The sequence below is a fragment of the Sciurus carolinensis genome, chromosome 4, assembly GCF_902686445.1.
Source record: "Sciurus carolinensis chromosome 4, mSciCar1.2, whole genome shotgun sequence".
NCBI lineage: Eukaryota > Metazoa > Chordata > Mammalia > Rodentia > Sciuridae > Sciurus > Sciurus carolinensis.
Genome location: NC_062216.1, coordinates 76,494,286 through 76,517,162, shown reverse-complemented (window position 1 = coordinate 76,517,162; position 22,877 = coordinate 76,494,286). Strand labels below are relative to the sequence as shown.

Sequence of the window (22,877 nt, the reverse complement as noted above, 5' to 3'; positions counted from 1 at the left end):
AACTGAAGGCAGTGAAAAGACCCCTGCCCCACCAGCTCAGGCCTATTTTAAGAGAAAAAGAAAAATTATTAACGGGGCATGTTAAAGGAATTTATCTGAAGATTTAGCTAAGAAAGGGGCAGGATAATTGGGAAAGTCAGAGCATGTCTGAACTAACAGGAGCTGATAAGCAGGAACTATAAAACTGTCCTGTAAAACTTCTGATACCAGATTCCTGACCAAGGACAGAGTAAATAGGGGACTTCACAGATAAGATGAGAGAAGTCTGTGTTTATACATTCTTTACCATTTTTACGACCCGTGCTGCGGGCAATTAGGGAAAAACCTGTGTTTATGCAGGTGCGGAAGTGCGAGGCTGCGGGCAATTTGGGGAAGCCTGTGTCTCTGTCTGTGTCTCTATCTATCATCCCCCCTCTCCAGTTAAAGTAAATTTATGGCTTTTCCAAGGATGTCTAAATGCTGGATTCAAAATAACCAATAAGAAATCTGTTGCTTACCGCGCGTGAAAGCTGCCCCTTTACCCTATAAAAAACCTGTACTCCAAAGCCCGGTGTGCCAGTTCACCGAAGCTCCGGCTGAGGTTTCGCTGAGCACCCGCAGGCGCCTGTGTAACATAACAATAAACTGCCTCTTGCTTTTGCAGCCAGTGATTACGTGAGTTCTTCCTTGGACAGGGGGTCTTAGGGTCTTTCAGCAGGTTGGGTGTGACTGGAAGAGGTGGGTCTTTGGGGGTGTGCCTTTGGGGTATATATTGTGTATCTGGCATGTGGAGCCCCCCGCTTCCCAATGTGGTGTCTTAAGTGACTTCTCTCCACTGTACTCTGCTACCATGATGTTCTGCCTCACCTTGAGCACCTAGGAATGAAGCTAGCTGTCTATGGACTGAGATCTCTGAAACCATGAACCCCCAAATAAACTTTTATTCCTGCAAAATTGTTCTTGGCACAGGAGTGAAAAAGGAGACTCATGATATTGTTGATTTCTTCTTTAGTTCTAACAAGTTTTGTGTATGTGTATGTGAGTGAAATCTTTAGTGTTTTCTATGTATAAGATCATCTCTGGTGATAGAAACCATTTTACTTCTTCTTTTACAATGTTATTCCTTCTTTTCCCCTTGCCTAATTTCTCTGGTTGGGACTTCCAGGACCAGGTTGAACAGAAGTGATAGGAGGCATTCTTGTTTTGTTTCTGCTTTTAAAGGAAAAGCTATCGATCTTTTATCATTGATATTAGTTGTTGGACTTTCATAAGGTTTTTATTATGTTTATATGTCATTATTTTCTGAATTTGTTGAGTGTTCTCATGAAAACAAGTTTAATCTTGTCAAATGGTGTTTCTGCTTCCATCATGATAATCGTGTGATTTTTGTTCTTCCTCATTCTACTAATGTCATGTATTACACTGATTTTCACTAGACAAAGCATCTTTGCTTTCTAGAAGTACATCTCATTTTGGTCATGTTGTGTAACCCTTTATTAAGATACTTAGTTTGGTTTGCTGGAATTTTGTTGAGAACTTTTGCATCAGCATGGCTATGGTTTGGATATGGTTTCAGTGCTCCCTCAAATGTTGATACGTTGAAATTTCACATCCATCGCAAGAGGATTAAAACTTAATCCAATTATGGTTTAGAAGTGGGCCATTCAGGGGATGATGAAAATTAGATAAGGTCATCAAGGTGGAGGTTCCATGATTGTTAGTGGTGGCTTATGAGAAGATGGAGAGAGAACCTAAGAGACATACACATGCACACTCCCTGCCTCTTGTCACCTGATGCCCTGTTCTACTTTGATACTTTGTTACAAGAAGACCATCCTCCAAAGCAGCCCTTGAACCTCCAGAAGTATAGGCTAAATAAGTCTCTTTGCTTTAAAACTTACTCAGTCTCAGGTTTTGTGTCATAGTAATAACAGTATACTAACATATCCATTTATCATGGAGATTGGTCTGCAATTTTCTGTCCTTGTGATGTCTTTGCCTTGCACTGGTATCATATAATACTGACTTCATAGAACAACTTGAAAATGTGCCTTCCTTTTAAATTTTTTGAAAAGTTTCAGGAAGATTGGTGTTAATTCTTCCTTCAAAATTTGGTAGACCCCTCCAGTGAAGCCATTTGGTTCAGGACTTTTCCCTTTTGGAGAATTTTTCTTTATTGATTCAGTCTTCATGCTAGTTATTAATCTATTCATATTGTCCATTTCTTTATGCTTCATTCTTTGTAGTTAGTGTGTTTCTAGGAATTTTTCTTTTCTTCTAGGTTATCCAATTTTTGTTGTATAATTGTTCATATAATCCTTTATATATCTGTGACATTTGTTCACATGTCCTTTTTTTCATTTGTTTGTTTCTGCTTGCAATTGTTTGAATCTTCTCTCTTTTTCTCTTAGTTAATCAAACCATAGCTAAATGTAAGCTTTTGTGGATTTGTTCAAAATCAGTATCAATATTGTTGATTTTTTTCTACCAATTTTATCTTCTATTTTTTTTATCTCCTTATTAATCTTTGCTATTTCCCATCCTACCTTCTGATAAAATTGGGTTTAGTTTGTTCTTATTTTCTAGTTTCTTGAGTTGTACAAGTAGGTGACTGTTTGAAATATTTCTTCTTTTATTTTAATCTGCTCCTGTACAGAACCTCCCTTTTAACACTTCTTTTACTACAATTCAGTTTGATATATTGTGTTTTAACTTCATTTGTCCCAAGATATTTCTTAATTGACACTGAGACTTATTCTTTGATCCTGTGAATTCTTAAGAATGAATAAATTCTGCAAATTTGTGGAATTTCCACTGTTTCTTAGGCTATTGATTGCCAGTTTACTTCACTGTGACTGGAAAAGGCACTCTGTATCATTTCAATGTTTTTAAATTTGTTAAGGTTCTTTCATGGCTTCATATGTGCTGAATCCTGCAGAATGTTCCAAGTGCACTAGAAAAGAATGGATATTCTGGTGTTGGTGGTTGGCATATTCTGTACATTTCTGGTAGGTCCATTTGGATCCTAGTGTTCTTCTAGTCCTTTCTTTCCTTCTTAATCTTCTGTCTGGTTCTTCTATCAAGTATTGAATATGGGGTATTGGAATTTCCTTCTATTGTATCAATTTCTTCCTTTAATTCTTTCAAAATTAGCCTCACATATTCAGAAACTCATAGTTTTGGTACTTAACTATTCATAATTGACATAATTCTTAAGAAATTGGCCTCCTTTTCCTTATCAAATGTCCTTCTTTGTCTTTTGTAATGGTTTTATTAGGTCATTTTGCCTGATATTAGTATACCACTCTTGCCCTCTTTTGTTATAATACATAGAATATTTTCCACTTTAAGTCTAAAGTAAATCATTTAGCATATAATTGGATCTTGCTTTTTTATCCATTCAGTCAGTCTATGTCTTGTGATTGGGAAGTCTAATTAATTCGTATTTAAAGTAATTACTCATGGAAAAGGACCTACTCTGCCATTTTGGTTTTTGTGTGGTTGTGGCTTTTTTCTCACTCATTTACTCTTTTACTGACATCTTTTCTGTTTCATTTATTTTTTTTTTGTAATCATATTCTTGAATTTTTTTCTTATTTCCTGTTGTTTATTCTACAGATGATTTCTTTGTGATTATGGTTGCAATTATTTAAAGCAACCTAAAGAAATAATATACTGTTTTAAACCAATAGTAATTTAATCACATATAAACACTGTACAACTTTGAAGTTCTACCACTTCAACATTAATGTCATTGAAATCACAAATTCTTTATATATTGTATAGCATAAAATTATACTTGATTGTTGTATAGTTTTCTCATTTAAAACATCTGTACCAAAATTATAATAGCATCAGTTACAATATTTTCTCATATTTGTATGTTAATGGTTTTGTTTTGCTCTTTACTATTGTTTTGATTTGACTGCAAAGGCATACTTCATCATTACTTTTAAAGCAGTTCTAGTAATAATAAACTCCCTCTCATTTGTGTATTTGGAAAAGTTTCAATTTCTTGAAACTTTTTGAGGAATTCAGCAAAACTATCCTTTTGAGGGATAGTTTTGCTGAATACAATGTTCTTGTTTGACATTAAGTTTATATTTTCAGCACTTGGTATATGTCACCTGTATTGGTTCATTTTAGGTTACTATAATGAAATATCTGAGGTCAGTGATAATATAAGCAAAAAGGTTTCTAATCCCATAGTTTCAGAGACTGAAAGTCAAAATTCAGGTGCTCGCATTAATTTGATCTCTGGTAGAAAGAGAGAAAGAGAGAGTGACACAAACCAGAACAATGAATTTGAAGCCCTTTCTTGTTTGCAATGAGAGGAAGGAGACTCTGTCTGCTGTTCTTCCTCCTAGTTTCTCTGAAGTATGATACATAGAAGAGGCGCATGAATGGGCATGCCGAATGTCACAAGTCTCTCTACTAGTTTCTTTGTAATCTTGTCTTGTTTTTTGATAGGTTGGTGTTGCAACTTCTCAACTAGTCTTTAGACTTCTCACAAAATTCTTCTTGTCTATGTAGTGTCAAAGCAATGTTTCTGGGGGAAGAAGGTCTTCTAACTTCTTAGTCTGCCATCTCACTGATGTCATTCTTTCTTTCGTATTTTACAGCTTGAACCTCATTCTCTTGGCTCATAATTGCCACTTTCTGTTTTTTGTATTTTTACATTCTTGCACAAAATTATTTCTTTACTACTCTTGTTTTTGTGGCCATTTGCTGGCCTCTTTTGTACTTTTTCACATCAAGAATAACACTGTTTATATTTAAGCTCTACTTTTCCATATATCCCAACTTCTGTAATTAACTTGGCTAAGTTCAATATCAAAAGAGGTTACCTGGTCATCTTTATTATTCCTTGAAAAACTTGATATTACCTTTACTATCATTGCATTAGAAAACTAAGGATTACTTGTGATAGTTATTATTTGAATTCTTTAGTTTTGATCACATTATGTGTTTGTGTTTGTGATCTGTCCTTATGTTTTATAGTGATAAGATCAAAATATTCCTGAATTCTGATATATTTTGCAATAAAATAGTCATTTATACAATTAGATACTCAAATGAATTTAATACAGCTAGATAAATCCTCCACATATGAATTCTCAGGAGGGGTTTATTTTTATGTGTATACAATAATGATTGTATAACAAGAATCTTTAGTGATAGAAGATAATTGTGCAGGTGGTTGTAGTTGCTCTCCATATTCTGCAAAAGGCAAAATGATCTAATATGCTCCATGCTGCATATGGACAAATGAATTGGTTAGTATTCCTAGTTAGCTCACATTTTTGGAGCTTAGAGGCATTTGAAATCATCTGTCTGAATCATCTGTTTAAGAACATTTTACCTCACATCAGTTATTCTGAATATGTCCATTGTAAATTCCTACAAGACACAGTCATGCTTCAGAAACTTAAGTTTAACTTCAGTGCCCAAAAAGCATTGTTTTAATCTCCTGATCAGATCTTCAGACTTCTAATGTAGACCCCATTTTCACTTGCTTTTGAGTGTGGTCGATGAACCAGCTGAAATAGTGGGAGTGATTTTGAGCACATTCTCCACCTCAGTATAATAGTACATTGGAAAGGAAATGGACTTATTCAGCAGGAATATGCATTACTCAAGTTTTCAGGTGTTTCTTATATATCCTAAAACTTAATATTCTTATATGTGTACTAATGCTTGGCAATAATTCTATAAATGCATAGAATTATTCTATATATTTGACCCATGTTTTAGTCAGCTTTGTGTCACTTTGACCAACAGACCTGACTGGAACAACTTGGAGAAAGAAAAGTTCCATTTTGTCTCATGGTTTCAGTGCTTCAGTTTGTGATTTGCTGACTTCATACTTCTGGGCCCAAAGTGAGGCAGAAGAATGTGTCAGAGAAAACCGACTCAGTTCATGACAGCCAGAAAGCAGAGAGAGTTCTACTCATCAGGGACAAAAGACACAGTCCTTGTGACCTTCTTCCTCTAGCCACACACTACCTGCCAACTGCTACCCACTTAATCCATTCAAATGGATTAATATACTGATTAGCTTATAGACCTTATGAACTAATCATTTCACCACTGAATATTCTTGCATTGTCTCAGATATGAACTTTTGGGGGACACCTCATACCCAAATCATAGCCTAGTACATTCTTCCATAATTCCTAAAAATCTTAAAAATTTGGATGAGGTAAGTAGCAGAACCAATTATGCTATCATAAGTAAAATGACTGCTCATTATCAAGTAATCAGATAGCTGAAAAGCACTTTAATTAAATCATTAAAAAGTGGGTTGAGACTCTCACACATCTCATTTCATAATTATGCATGATCTTTCTGGAACAAGTGTGTGCCGCATGACTGACATAAGAAACATTTCGGCTATGAATAGATTCTTCCTATCTTCTGGGGTTCAAGGTCAGAAGACTGTTTCCACTGTCAAGTAATTTTGAGTACTGATATAATTCTATTCTGATCACAGAAAATGACTTTGAGGAAATACTTGAGTTTCCTCTTCCTCTTCATTTGTAAATGTGAGAAAGTCAGATTTGGTGGCATTTAAGTTCCAGACTTAAGGCTCTAGACCTGAAAATCCTTGATAGAGTTGGGAAATGCTGTAGACTCAAATCCTCCACTCTCTCTAATTCTGAGAGATTTCAAGTTCTTATACTCACATGGAGATTTTGTTGTATCCACGTGTGCCTTCAGAGCAAAGAGTATTCTACTGTTCTTCTTGTTGCTTTTTCTTTTATATTATTAATGTCTCTCCCAAATTTATGGCCTCACTTTTTGTATGTCACAATTTTCTTTGGGGTACAACTATTTCAGAAATATCATAGAACTTCAGTTCAAATAGCATCATGGACTTTTGTTATGAATTTTTTATTTTCACAACCTTCTGTTAGGCATTATCTTAATGGCTTAGTCTTTGGGGAATAACCTTAAATTCAAATTACACAAGTGCCTTATTTGCTTCACCCTGGACTTGACCCCAAGATAGTAACTCAAAAAGAGATAGAGGAACAAGAACAAACCAGCCTTCCCAGAATTTTGTTATAGAACACACCAATTAATCAAAAAGATAGATATCACATGTGTAAGTGAAATGGACATCTGTAAGTGGATTATCTCAATACTTTATGGAGAAAACCCTCAAAGAGCAGTGTGGTGAGTGGTGACATACTACAGACACCAAAGCATTCAGATGGGGCACTTCCTTTTCCTGAACTGGCCTCACAGAACTTCAAAACTGCCCTTATACAAAAGTTTGTGCCACAGTCCCGATCTGCAATGGACAGATCAGTAGTATATGCTGATTTAAGCTTATCCAGGGGCCGAGGCCCAGAAAGTTCATCACCTCCATCTCTTCCCCAAGGTAAGTGACTTTCAGTCTTCTTTTGGCATTTGTATAACCAGAGTTAGATTTTTCTCTTAAACTTATGGTTTTAAATTATTTCTGGAAAGAAAAGCAGTTGTTCTATGTAAGTGTTAGATAGGTATAGTATAGTTTGCTTGTAAAGATAACAATTTTGGACCAAAAAAAGCATGTAAATTTCTTTTATCAAGGTATTCAGCATGAAATGTGATCACGTGACTTATTGAGTCTGAGACGAAAGACCCTAAAATATAATATTTTACATATATGAACAAAGGAATGTTTTAAGAAAGACATTGCAAGCTTACTGTAATAGCAACTTAGATTATCCTAAATCCCTCTACAAAATAATAATACTACGATTAAGTTCCACTGCAGTTGCATCTATAATATTTCCATCAGGATACAAAGTAGAGACTTAGTAATTAACACCCTCTTCCTTCCAAAGGGAAGGGAAAAGATTCTGGGAGATAGTTATATTTAAGATCAAAGACTTGAATTATAGTTACAACCTGATAATTCCTAACTTGAAAAAATAACAACTTAAATGGTCACAAGATACTGGAGCATATTAGTAAGAAGCCTATTTAAAATTTGTTGAAATTTGCACACTTCTCTATATCAGAGGAGTTAGAAATCTTAGTGAAGAAATAGAAAGGCTAATGAGAGATAATATATGATGGCCTGACCTGGGGACAGATGAGAAGAGACTAGAAACAGAAGCAGAAAATAAAATTGCCTTTATGTAGTATTACCTTCTGCAGTCTAGTTGAATTTATTGACATCAATAACATTACAGTTGATTTCCAAGCTGATATTTCTTCCATATTGTCACAATCATATGAATCATAACTTTTTAGGAATTCTTATATAAGTTTGAAACTATTAAATTATCAAAGTTTTAAGTCACGAAGAAGAAAGTCCTACAGTCATCAAACAAGATTCACCATAATATCCACATGGGGTGAAAGGAAATTAGAAGATTTTGATAACTAAGGGAGAATTTGGGTGAACCAGTTATTTTTCTGATGGGACAAAACAAGTCTGTTTTCCTCTGTTCAGGCAAAATAAAACTGGAAAGGAGGGTCAAAAAATGAACTGAATATAGAGAAAAATCTTGAGGCTTTCCCCAAATGCTACCATTTATAATCTTAGAAAATTTGTCTACTCTGATTACTATCATTATCATACAAAAAAAAATCACCCTGAATATAAATCTTAAAAAAAAAAATAGTAGAATAAAGCCAGAGCAAATTGGGTGACTATAGAACACTGATGTGATAGTGTGATGATGGTTAAACTACCATTGGACTTCTTGGCTAAACTGTTGGTGTTGTGGTAAATGTGTAACACAGTGATTAGATCTATCTCAGGCAGCCAACAAAACCAGAAAGAGAGAGGTGAGAGATGACCTTTTTAATTTGTGGCCAAGTGGCCAAAGGCTTTATGTATCAGAAACTTTCATGGAAAGCGACTCAGAGGTTATTCATTCATTCAAAAACAAGCATCTACACATGCCAAGCATGCCCTAAACACTAAGGACAGAGAAGTAAACAGGATAGAGAATTTTTTTTTTCCTTCATACAGTTTCTATTACCATGGAGGTATGCAATCAACAAAGTAAACAAAACCCAATGTATGTGTAGAAGACTTGATGGTGTTAAGTGCTAGTGAGAAAAAAAGTTTCAAATGTGAATTAAGATTTAGCTGTTGGAGATGGTATCACAGCAAACACAAAAACTGTTAACAACCTGCATTAGAAGATGACATTGAAGTCAAGACCTGAGAGAAGTGAAAGACAAAGCCATGCTCTGGCACAAAAGCCTCCAGGAAGTTGTATGAGCAAATGCAGACCCCTTGGGATGAGCACATGCCTGTTCATAAAGTAGGAAGAACATGCATGCAGCATGTATGATCGGATAGAGAGAAAATCAAGTAATGCTGAGCCAGATCAAATAGGGATTTGCAAACTATTTTATATACTCAGATCTGCTTGATGGAAAGCTATTTAAAGATTTAGAACAATGGACATGATTTAATATACTGCTTATACCTAAATACCAAATAGCCCTAAGCAGGTACCTCCAGGTAACTAAAGTTCACCTGGCCTCTTCCAGTGCTCAACTACAACTCCATTAAATTTACTCTCTGCAGAAATGCTTAGTACCAGAGAGCAGGCACAAGATACTCCACTCAGTTCCTCAAATTTTAACATGAATGAATAAAACATTTTTTTAAAGTCACATAAATTGTCTTTTTTTTTTTTTTTTTAGGAAAAAGAACTACTATTGGTTAATAGTTATCATGTGCCAAACACTACGCAGGATTTTAGAAGAATTATTTCATATAATTCTCTATAAAACCTTATGAAGTAGATATTATTCACATTTTAAGAGTGAAAAAATTTATGTATCAGAAACTTTCATGGAAAGTTTCATGGAAAACTTTAGTTTATGAAGGTTGAATATATTGCCTCAAATCTCAGGTCTGCTAGTTTTGAAAAAAAAAAATTCTGCTCTTAATCAATGATAGCCTAAAGTAGTGAGCATTAATGTAATGGCTGTATGAAACTTTCTCCATTTAGCAAACAAACTTGGAGTTTGGAATTCCAAGGAGAAATGAGTAAGGAAGAAAAAAGACAGAAATGTAAAATAATATACATATATAAAAACCAGAAGGAAATACATCCTAGTGCTATTTTAGGCTTATTCACTGGGTTTTGTCACTCTGTGTCACAATAACTTTTATGAGAAATTCTAGACCAACACTGCTATGCTTGCTTTCCTCGTATGCAGATATATCCCTGGGGTCTTGGGGTCTCCTCCAGTTTTCTACTCCTATCGCCCCCTCCACTGATACAACAGGTGCCAGAGTGCCAGGTGATAATTTACATTCCACTTCCTTGAGTCTAACGTACTGTTTCCTTCTGTAGTATTCCTTTGTCATATTTTACTCTACGGTTATTCCTCAGTATCCACAGAGGATTGGTTTGAGAATCCCTGTATATACCAAAATCTGTGGATACTCAAATCACATTTAAAACATTGTAGCATTTACATATACCTTAAGTGCATATTCCTGTATACTTTAAGTAAACCAGATTACTTACAATAACTAAGATGACTTAAACACTATTTAAATCATGACTATGGTGCTTTGATTAGGGAATAATAACAAGGAAAAACACCTATATATTTTCAGGACGGGTACAATATTTTTTGCCTGTGAATATTTTGATCTTCAGTTATTTGAACCTTCAGATATGAAACCCAAGGATAAGGGAGATGATTGTACTAAATTCTATTTCTTCAGGAACATTTAAAAAGAGCTAACTCATGTATATGAATGTCAGAATTTAATAGAAGTAACCATTAGTGTTTGTGTGCGATCTGAGTTATACAACTCAATTTCCCCCAGTCGTAGTATAAAAAAAGTAGAACTTGCCATATAGGGCTTTCTGGAATATGTAATGTAATGAGACAAGAAAGTATTATAGCACATTGAATGTTAAAATTTTTTAACAACTAACTCAAAGTAGGTAATCATTTACACTAAGAAATATTAGAAAAATATTTTTAAAATAGGAAATGTATATGTTGATTGCTATAGATAAATTAGAAAAATTTTACTTCTAATGGCCTTGTCCCAATAATAGTTTTAAAAAATTATATAAAGTAACACATGTAACACATTACAAATCAAAAGGAAGAAAAGAGATCTTACAATTAAATCACATGAAAGAGATATTTAAGCCTGAATTTGAGCAACGTAGCTAAGAGATAAACTATCAGAATTATTCCCTGCTAACCTGAATTAATTAAGGGAGCTGTATCCCAGTGTTTCTTTGCATTATTTTTTTAAATAGGCCCTCCTTTATTGTTTTTCCCTATAAAATCCATGTTTTTAACATTGTCTTGAAGTAAAATAAATTGATGTTATGATTAATTTGTCATCACATTTCATAAATTAATTAACAATCTCAATGCCTGACAAACATGAGCTATTATAGTTATTGACATTACTGAGAAAAACAAAGGCATCTGGCATTTTGTTTAGACCATGCAATGTTTTAGACATCAGTACATGTCATGTCAAACTACCGTAGTCTCTCCTTATCTGCAGATTTGCTTTCTGCAGTTTCAGTTTCCTGTGGTCAACATTGGTCTGAAATGTTAAATAGAAAATTCCAGACATAAACAATTCATAAGTTTTAAACCGCATGCTGTACTCAGTAGTAGGATAAAATCTTCCACCATCCTGCCCCCGGACATGAATCACCCCTTTGCTACCCACCTGTTAGTCCCTAGAGTTGGTGTTCAAATTATCCTTGTTTTACTGAATAATGGTCCCAAAATGCAAAAGTAGTGGTGTGGGAAATTCAGTTGTACTAAGGAGAAGCTATAAAGACCTTCATATGAATGGAATTGTGAAAGTCCTCTAGTTAAGGCAAGAACAAAAATCGTACGCTGAGGTTGCTGATGTATATGATAGCAAACCTTCTACCCATGAAGTTGTGAAGAAGGAAAAAAATTTTCAACTGGTTTTACTGTCTCATTTTAAACAGCAAGAGTTACAGCCATAATGTGTGGTAAGTGCTTTGTTAACATGGAAAACTCTGTGTGTGTGTGTGTGTGTGTGTGTGTGTGTGTGTGTGTGTGTCTATGTTGGAAAAAACAGTGAATAGAGAACTTGTTACTGCTCATAGTTTCGGACATCCTTGAAGGAGCTTCAAACATTCTCTCCGATAAGGGGGAACTACACTAGCTAAAATACTGAAAATAATTAACTCACTAACAAAACATTCTTCCTTGAATGCCATACATTTGGCACAATTTGGAGATGACTGTTCTAGAACAGTGAAGCAGAATAGAATTATTGTATATCACCAGCACCTAACATAGTACTTGGCACAAAATGGAGTCTCAAAAAATACATTTTGAGTAAATGGATACTCTCTTTAGACAGAATGCTTTGACCTACTGACTACAATAGCATATGCAGTTTATTTTTTGTATAGTACTTGGGAGTTTTCAAAATGTCTTCACATCTATCCTATTTGATTCTGATGCTAAACCTTTATACAGAAAATGTGTATAAGTATTCCTGTTTTATCAATGAACAAACTCTCAATTGGGTCTAAGAATCTTGTGGATTGCTACTTTTAAGATGGTTGATAAAGGTCTTTCCTACCCTAAACCCCCAACCTGTACCTAGTTGTTTGCACATTGGATTATACAAAGCACCACCTTTGATTTTTGTGCCAGACGTCGTCAACTGAATTCACCAAAAGTTTTTTGTTTGCTTGTTTGTTTTAATTCTCAGATGTCTGTCAGGGTCCACGTTGGCACCAATTGGCTTTGAAACTTGGCTGTGCTGGGATAATTCTTCTTGTCCTGAGTGTGATTGGGTTGAGTGTTTTAGGTAAGTGAAGCAAGATATTTGCTTCAGAATATTTACTCTATCTCCATTATCAATATAGGAGTATCTTAAGATTACTTGGCTATTCCAAGTTTAGTGGAAGATCAATGAAATGAAAAGTTACAAAACAGCACTTTTAACATTTAACCCATGACTGCATTGGAAATTTCACACTTTTTTCACATTTCCCTTTCTAATTATTCGGAGCATCATTATGGGGGCATTATACCTGTGCTCCAATGACTTAAAAGAAGAAAAGGTCACAAGTGAGACAAAAAAAAGATAAAGAAAATTAAAATTTCTAATTATGTACACTTTATTCTGTACCTAAATTCCAGATGGCAGTAGACAAACCCTCCTTTGGAAACAACATAATTACACTCATTCTAAAGATGAGAGAGTTTAGGCGACAGTATGAGCAATGTAACAGTTTTAAATAATTCCCTTAAGCAGACTTAGATAGTAGATGATATGGAACCTAATATCTGTGGAGTCCACTTGTTCTGTTTTTTTTTTTTTTTTTTCTTGTTTGTTTAGTATGCTGCCTCCAAACTAGGACCCTTGGTTACCACATTACAATTGATTCCATCTGTCCCCATTAGCTTGTTGAGTTTCCTTGAAATGATAAGACATCCAATCCACCACTCATTATTGTATCTAACCCTCTTCATCTCTTCATGTTTTCCCCCTTCTTTACTAGTGATATCCTTAACACAAACATCACCAATAGAAAAGAACAGTGTGGATGTTCAAGAGAACAGGAATTATACAACAGGTAATTTTGTGCCTTGAATTCCCCAAGAATAACAGCTAATATTTGATAAATAGCATGTGTTACCTGAATTAGGTCTCATAACAACCCACACAGGAAAATACTATCACCAGGTTGATTTTATGTGTGAAAAAACTGAGGCATAAAAAGGCTTAGCAACTTGTTGAGAGTCACAGGTGTAGAAAGTGATGATAATAGAAATGGCCCCTTTGGTGGTCTTATATCAAAGACTATGATCTTTACCCCCGGGCATGCTGCCCCAGGTCACTGGCATATTTGATCAAGTTAAGTAGTAAAAATATCAAGTTAAGCTGGGTGCAGTGGTACATGCTTGAAATCCCAGCAGCTCAGGAGGATTACAGGTTCAAGGCCAGCCTCAGAAACATAGCAAGACCCTGTTTTGAAATAAAAATAAATGAATAAAATGGGACAGGAGTGTAGCTCAGTGGTAAAGTGCCGCTGGCTTCAATACATAATACCAAAAAACAAACAAACAAACAAAGTTAAATATCAAAGATCAAGTTAAAAAGCAAAATATGCATTTAAGTAGAATATTTAAGCATTTTAATGATCATGTCAGTTAACTTTGCCCTGAAATTAATAGAAACTAAAAAAAAAAAAAAAAAGAGAGAGAGAGAATGAATTCTTTACTATTTATTTTGTTTCCTTGATGTGCGGTGGCATTAAATTTTAGAGTATATTAATAAAAGTGTGTTAACAACGGCAACTACTGTTGAGTGTGGCATAATGTGATTTGCATTCACATCATCACACAAGAGAAATTTTGAGAAACTTAGAAAATCCTTTTTAAAAGTCCTACCCATTATGTCACATTAAATAGACAAATAAATCATTTGACAATTAGAAATTTTCTTATTACTATGATTATGCTGTGCCATTAACATAGACCAAACACGTTTATCCTTTCACAATGTCAGAATTTACTGAATAACAATAAATTCACAAACACCACTTTTATCTGTGGCAGTTCGCTGAATACTTGTGGGTCACCTGGTAGTCATAATCTGGGCAAATACAAACTCTTTTTTTCCCTACTTACTTTCTAATATCCACAACATTCAAGCCGCAATCGCACTTGGTTTCAGAAAGGCTAAGAAAGGGTAAAGGCAGCCCCATGGGCTCCAGAGACTGAACTGAGAGCAAATGCAGAGCGTAGAGAGGAATGCAGAGTCAGGGTGGGGATCAGATAAGTTTATGGACCTGCTGAAGAACTTGTGCAGGCTGCAGAGTTGTCAAAATGCAGGAATTATTCCAGGCCAAAGGCCAGATAGGCAGCAGATTTAGAGCGTCATCTTGGAGTGTCATCTTCAGATGTCAGCTTGGAGAGAGCCGTGTGTGTGTGTGTGTGTGTGTGTGTGTGTGTGTGTGTGTGTTTGAGAAATCACTGGCAGAAGACAATGCGCTGTGCTGAAGTCCTAGGACAAAGATTCAGAAGCTCTCTCTATGGTGATTTTCCTGGCTGTGGCTCTTGATGAGTGACTAGATGACAGAGTCAACGTGCCACTGTGTCCAGTCTTAGGGAGTTCCTCCCTTTATGGGTCTTGGGTGACAGGGTTGCATTTGGTGTGTTTGATAAGTTCACAGACCTGTTTTTTCCCATGAGTTCGCCATGCCCATGCGTCCATGCGCTTTTGATTCATTCAGTAAGTCCACATGTGGCCATTTTTATTAGCACAATTAATTTATTTAATGACTTTATGATAAATAAATTTTATGGTTGTGCTAGACAGATGGTTGCTTACATGTACACACAAGACATAGAGTCATCCCACCTCAGCACTTAAACTCCGAATGGGGTAGCTTGTAAAATGGAGTAACACAGGCTCAGGCATAGTCTGAGAACCACTGGTTTAAACATCATGAAGCAACTCAGAGCAGGGCCCAGCCTGAGCTCCATACTCAGAATTTCTCTGTCTGATATCTGTTATGAATTTAGTGAAATTATTACTGACTTTGCATTTTGTATTGTGTTTAAGCATTTTTTAGATGAATCCGATATTGTCATCCATTTAGTGCAATAGACCATGGTGATGAATTTAAGAAAAGTGAGAAACAGCTTCGACTTTACCACTATCTGATGGTGGATTTTAACAAGATTTTCTGTTCCTCAGTGTTTTAAAATTTAAGATGTGGCTATTTACTTTGGCGGTGTTTTCTTATTCTAATATTCTGTAATTCCATTTATCCTCTTATATTACTTGTATCTGATTCCCAGTTCTTGGTTCTAGAATGAATGGTAAGTCTCAAAAACCTCAAAATTATAATAAATTCATTGTTCTCACAGTCATGAGGTAGCTATAGAAGGGCTTAGGCCGTCAGGGCAAGATGGCAAGTGAGGAGGTCGGGGGCAGGGCCGGAACACAGGAGCATGGAGAGGGTCTTCTTACGAGGTCCACTTCCTGCCTGACCACAGTGCTTGTGGACACAAGCAGGGGACCCAATCAGAGAGAAACTTCCATACTTGTGCTCTTAAGTAGAGGATACAACAGAAAAACTAAAACAGATGAGTAGACAGAGGGGGCAACAATCAATAATAGTGAGGAGCATGTGGACAGGGGTGGAGATAAGGAAAGGAGGAAAATTCCAGAGACCACAAAAAGAACAGGCCAAAACTCCCCCACCAGATTCCCAGCCCTGGGGCCCCTTCTCTTCAGAGAAGTCTGTCTCTGTATCTCTGTCGCTTTTGCTATCTCTGTGTCCTGTTCTTCAGTTCGTTGCTGAATGGAGACAACAAACCCAGCACCCTTAGATGGTAACAGTTATAATCAATGACTTCCGAGTATTTGTAACATCGTGTATGTGTGGTTGGTTGAGGTGCAGCAGGGACAGATTAGAAATAAAACACACATTTATTTCTCCTTTGTTTCTTACTGTAGAGACACCAGGTCCGTTACAGTGCTCAATACATTGGTCTCAACTCCAAGATAAATGCATATTTTTTTCTGGCTCTTCTAATACTTGGAAGGACAGTCTAGCTGACTGTTCCCAAAGAGAATCCAGTTTGCTGCTCATCCAAGATCAGGAAGAACTGGTAAATTGTTAAATAAAAATCTTTATAGGACTTAACACTTTTTAAAAACTGTATCAAGGTTCTGTGCAATGGAAGTAGAAACTTTGACTTCAAAAAGCTCATAACTTGGGAGACTGAACAGACATACAACAATTTAATATAATATAATGCATTCAGTAGAAATAGAAATATATGTAAAGAGAGATATCACAAAGAAGGAAGAAAATTCATTGGGGAATGGGGAATTAGGAAAGACTTCAGAGAGGAGGTGATGCTTGAATAGATTTTAGGGGATGAGAAAAATACAAATCATAGTTAAACAGATTCAATATTAACTAATGTATTTCATTTCAATTATAGAGACACATACATGACCTCATAAAAACTGAAGGAATTCTGTATTGGTTTGGACTAAATTTTACGTTGTCAGAGAAGAACTGGAAGTGGATAAACGGCTCCTTTTTAGATCATGACATGTGAGTATTAGGTGAGCTCCTTTGAATATTTAGTTCACATCAGGTTCACTTTACAAAACAGTAACATTAATGAAAATTGAAGATTGAATTTTATGGTTTTAATTTGTTTTAGAAATTCTTCAGAGGTTCAAAATAGGCTAGGAAGATGAATGACTACAAAGTTGATTGGATAGTACTGGTGAAAAGACACCAGTCCTTCATAAGAACATATGTTTTTATCTGCAATGGACTGTTAAAGGACAAGGACTAACTCTTTAGGAGGGATGCATAAATTTCTTTTTAAAATGTCTACCTGGAGACTGTTGGCCTGTAGAATTTCCTAAGCAGTATTTTTCAAATTGTGGTAGAAAAGCATCATAGTGGACCATGAACCAAGTGAGTAGGTCACAACCAGCATAGAAAAAACAATGACTCTAAAGGAAAAAACAGTAAATATCACAGCATGGAACTCAGACGCAGGACAGAGACTACCCACATTGTGGCAAACATTATCATATGTATTAACCAGTGTTATGAGAGACAGTTATTCGGGGGAATGTGACCAATATATGCATAGATCACAAAGAAACCACTTGCTATTTTCTCTTAAGTTCTCATTTTTTTATTGAATAATATTGTCAAGAGAACCATAAATGTTAAATTACATATTTCAGCAGAATTTATGGATAGTTGTATAGCAAAGAGCAGAATGCCCTTTTCTTTGATAAGCAAAAGCACATAGGGATCCAACCAAGTTTCTGTAAAGACCATCCAATGAGTTTTTCACAAGAGGTGATACTGAATGTCAGTTTAGTGAATCTTGAACAATTAATTAAATTAGCATAAATTAAGGCTTAAAGTGTATGTTTTTAATCATTCAGAAAATAAGAGGTTGAAATTTAAAACACTGGAACATATTCAGGTTTACATAAAATATAGTGCTAATGTATTAAGTATGGGAAATATTAAACATTAAAAAGAATATTGGCTTGACTATCAAATGTTGACATTATAGAGCCCATCTTCTAAGATATTTGTTAAAATATGAGACTTTAAAATGAAGATTATTTAAAAATAATTTGGACTAGAATAAATTTATGAAACAGGAAATGTATAATCTGTTTAATAGAACCTATCCTGATTTTTCATAGTGCTTTCTGGGTATTTTTTTCTATATTTATTTATTTTGAAATTAAGTTTGAGTCAAGCATGCTGGCATACACCTATAATCCATTTTCCTTGGGAAGCTGAGGAAGTTCAAGACCAGCCTCAACAATTTAGGAGAACCTGTCTCAAAATAAATTGAAGGGCCTGGGAATATAGTTCAGTGGTTAAGATCCCTTAGAAAAGATATTAAATTTTATTTTAATTTTTTTTTGTCTTTCATACATAGGAAGTATTAATTCGAGTTTATTAAGTATAGTGTGTATGCAAGAGTGTGTGTGTGTGTGTGTGTGTGTGTGTGAGAACAGGGCCATGTATAAAAAGCTTATTTCATTGTGGTTCATAGTAAAAATAAAATTTGAAATCATGTAAGTGTCTGTGAAGAAATACATGCAGTGGGTGGATTAGATTCATTTGAGCCTCCTACTTTACCCTGAGGATAAAATGGGATGCTTTGATTAAGATGTAGTCATCAGGTACACCTTGGAAGTTGTCATGGTACAGTAGAAGGAGATTCAGTCAAACGCTGCATTTATTTCAACTCTCTAGGACCTCATTTTCAAATAAGAGGAAAGAAAGAAGAGGATAATATTTTACTATAGAATTATTTGGGAATTAAATAGGATAATGTCAGAGAATTTGTCAGACATCTGGTTAGTGAAGGCCTGGCAAGTCAATGAGGGCCTTGTGAAAGAAAGCCATTGACTTGGTCAGATTGGCCTTAAAGAAGTTACCCCAAAAAGAAATAATTCAAAGGATGGAAGACATAAAATATAGGGGATGTTTACAACAGCCCAATCAAGGGGAGTTCATGGTTTGACTAGAATGTTGGGCACTAGAATCAATCAGATTAGCTTCTAGGCCCAATGGGAACATGAAGAAGTAGAACACAGGAGAAAATAAAAGCCATGATGGAGCCCTGCCCACTGCCACTACCACCTTCTGTTTGAGACAAAAAGAGGGGAGTCTTCTTAAACTCACCCCTCCCTTACAGCCGACCCCATATTAGCCCTTCCCATTGTTCAAATTTTATTCTCATCCCTACCTACAATGAGCCACAATACCCACTGTTGTTGGAACTGATATTAGATTGAAGCAGATACCCACCAACCTCTGTTTGGAATGAGAATGAATTCAGCCCTGATGACGTGCACATGAGCTGAGACTCCATTCCCCTGCGTCCACTTTTGTAGACCTCACAGCCCAGGCACATCTACCAACACAGACTTCGTTTAAGCATCGTCACACATTTGTGTTTCATCTCAATGCCTCATCCACACATTGTTGTTAGACCCCATATATTTAAGAAAACTGAAGCTCAGTGAAGTGAAGAAACTCACATACTATATTACTAAAGAATCAGGAGGTTTAACTCCCAGTTTTCAAAGCTTCTAGATATATGTGTGTTCGTTCTGAAGGTTCTTGTTAGAAGGATTCTTTCCAAGTGAAAATGAACCTGAAAGTTCCAGAGATTTGTTTTAACTTTATCTTAAAAGGTTATATCATCATGTTTGAGAAAATTCTAAACAATAAGAGAGGTTTTTCTTTTTCTCATCAGATTACAAATTTTTGGTGAAAATAAAGAAAACAGCTGTGCTGCCATCTCAAAGACAAAAGTGTTTTCTTCAAACTGTGATTCAGAAAACAAATGGATCTGTGAGAAGAAACTAAAACCTGTCAGAAATAAAATATGTCCCAACTCTTGACTATGAATCTCAATTTCTTTACTTTCCATTACAGATTTCTGCAATTTTAACTGTATATATAGTGTGAACTGTACGTTTAGTGGCACAAAGTGAACAACTGCAGAGAATTCTAAACTGTTAGGAATCTTACAGAAGTTCATGTCCAATCCATTTATTCTGTAGGTGACGAAAAAGGCACAGGCTTATCATTTTAGGAGACAGTGATATTCTACAGAAAGTAGCCCAGGACAACTGAGAGGAAGTAGATTTTAATCCTGAAGTACAAGTGTGGCCTTCACTAATTCCTGAGCCTCAGCTCACCTCCACATGAGTTGTAGTAAATGATTCCTAAAGTTCTGTGCAACTCTCATAGTCTCTCTTATTCTGTACCATCACACAACCGAGTTGTGGGAGAATATGATAAAAGTCCTTTGTCTCTGACACCAGAGACCCATAATTAAAGGAATTTGGGAAAGTCTGCTATAGTCTGAATGTTCCCTCCAAAACTCATGCTGAAATTTAATTGCCACTGCAACAGTATTGAAAGGTAAGACCCTTGAGAGATTAGCCCCTGAAGGCTCCACCATCACAAGTTAGATTAATACCATTACCATGGGAGTGGTCATTATAAAAGTGAGCTCAGCATGTTGATGCCCTACCATGTCACAATGTAGCAAGAAGTCTTCACCAGGCACTGGAAACTTGGTATTGGAATTCCCAGGCTTCAGAACTCTGAGAAATAAATTTCTTTTCTTCTCAGGTATTCTGTTATAGCAATAAAACATGGACTAAGACAGGTTCTTGTCTATTCTCACCATTTCATAGGCTCCCATTTTAATTTTCTAAATACTTCTTTTCTTCCACATCTCCTTCTCTTTTTTTGGTTCACACTCAAACTATACCCAAAGTGTAATTAAACCTTTCATTATTCTAATAGAAAGTCAATGACAATTTTTTTCAGTTCTTCAGTTGGTTAAATTAAAATAAAAACAAAAATAAGTACTTATAGATCTCTTGAATGTTCACTTTTCTAAAAATATGCCAAATTTTCCTAGTAAGACAAATAAGTGCTAATATAAAATTTACTATATAATAATAAAATTTCTGTAAAAGTAGACACATACTTATTCTGAACATTCAATGCCAAATTGAATTATATAAATTCAAGTAGTATAATGACCAAAATATCTTAATTTTTATTTCCCAGGATTGAAAATTTACACCACTTATTAATATAAGTTCTGATATACCATAAGTATTTAAAAAATATAAGTATATTTATTTCATGAAAATTATATAGGAAATAAATTATTTAGGAAAACATTTTAAATTAAAGCATCCTTACGAAACAATACATAATAAAAGTAATATTTTGATGCATGAGACACTTTTCTGGGCAAAGACCTGTATGACACTAATAAAATAGAAATTGAAGAAAATATTTCCATAACTGACAATGTACAGTCACACCTCTTGGAATGGTGTTCATAACAACCTTCTAAAATGATTTAGGATAAGACTCTCTAATTCCATCCAGTTAGCTCAGTAGTTATTCCACACATTGACCTTGTCCTCCTTCTTGTTAGATCTGAAAACAAGTGGCCCTAAAGCCCAAGAAAATACAAGAAAAATATACAAGAAATATAAATATACAAGAAAGTTTTCCAGTGAAACTAACCCTAAGTAATTTATCACTGTTATTTCTATTTCAGCATTAAATAATTAACTAAACTTAATATTAGATATGATACTGCTGAGATATTCCCTGAATCTCAAATGTTCAAAGTCAGTCAAACTATAAAGGTTAGACATGGAATATATGTCCAACCATCTCTAGACAGGTTTAAAAAAATATTAAGTCTAAGGAGAAAATTTGGGGTTGTAGTACTTGAGTCAATGTTTATTGATATGACCTAATTGGAACTCTAAGTCATGATGAAAAACAATACTTAGTATGGCATTCAAGGGAAGCTTTATACACTGTTGGTGGGAATGAAAACTGATATAGTCTTTATGAAAACAGTATGGAGTTTCCTAAAAAAAAAAAAAAAGTTAAAAATAGAACAACCATCTGATCCAGCAATTCTACATATGGATATAACAGAAAAATCTGAGGCATACCAAATCTAATTATAAAGGCTGGAAGATAGAAGGTGGATGAGATAAAGATGTTAATCAATAAACAGCTATGGACCAAAGTAAAAAAAAAAAAACTTCCACATTCCCAAATATGTTAAAACCTTGACCCCCTAGTGGCCAACCCCTGGTACTACCACCTACTGTTTGTGTATAAACTTTCTGCACTAAATCTAGTCAACCAGAAACAACAATTACTTTTCCTTATGGACTTCTGCCCAATTCCAAAACTATATCAGCTTTGCATTATCCCTTTTTTTTAGTCAGATTTTTCACCACTGTGACCAAAGGACCTAACGGAACAATTTTAGAGGAAGAAAAGTCTATTTAGCATTCATGATTTCAGAGGTCTCTGAAGGGTTATGGAAGATAATTTTAGTGCAAGACAGCTCCCCAAGGAAAATGGAGGGACAGTGCAGTTGGGAGGAGAGAGGGGAAACTAGCCAAGAATTAATCTCCCAGTAAACCCTTTCCTAATAACAATGGTCCCTACAGGAAAGGAGCAAATAATGCTGGGCCCTAAACTTTGACCTTCCCCCTTTGCAAATTAGTCCTAATTGGTAGCACAGCAAATATTCAAACTCTGGGAAACAATGGATCCCAGAGAAAGTAAAACAATGGGCAAAATTTAAATTCTTATCCCTAAGGATATGGACTTCTATCTCCCCAAATAATTATGAGTTTCAACCTTTTTACAACTACATTCCTAAGTTAAAGTTCTAACCTATAGAACTAGCCCCAGACTGTCCAAATTGCACACCCACAGACTCCAATGGAACTATAAAACCCAGATTCCTTCTGTAACTCAGGGGCCAGCTCCACACTCAGAAATGGGCCCTCCCATGCATGA

General features: G+C 35.3%; 1 protein-coding gene across 2 annotated transcripts; it reads left to right on the top strand.

Moving 5' to 3' along the window:
• The first annotated feature begins 7,211 nt into the window (after positions 1-7,211).
• Klrb1 (killer cell lectin like receptor B1) lies at positions 7,212-19,912 on the top strand. 2 transcript variants are annotated; one of them, XM_047550650.1, is made up of 6 exons: positions 7,212-7,366; positions 12,689-12,787; positions 13,485-13,559; positions 16,454-16,608; positions 16,948-17,063; positions 19,765-19,912. In XM_047550650.1, exons 1-6 carry the CDS (start codon positions 7,282-7,284, stop codon positions 19,910-19,912), a joined length of 678 nt encoding a protein of 225 aa, XP_047406606.1. In that variant the 5' UTR covers positions 7,212-7,281. The 2 variants fall into 2 exon arrangements, with proteins under 2 accessions (XP_047406606.1, XP_047406607.1); XM_047550651.1 differs by having other exon boundaries at positions 7,214-7,366; positions 16,948-17,074; positions 19,765-19,902.
• Positions 19,913-22,877: the final 2,965 nt, after the last annotated feature.

Bases quoted from the DNA above. Each gene is read 5' to 3' on its own strand.
- Klrb1 (XM_047550650.1), top strand. From the start codon at position 7,282: ATGGACAGATCAGTAGTATATGCTGATTTAAGCTTATCCAGGGGCCGA. The intron at 12,788-13,484 runs GTAAGTGAAGCA...CTTCTTTACTAG, and splicing joins GATTGGGTTGAGTGTTTTAG to TGATATCCTTAACACAAACA. The intron at 16,609-16,947 runs GTAAATTGTTAA...TTTCAATTATAG, and splicing joins TCCAAGATCAGGAAGAACTG to AGACACATACATGACCTCAT.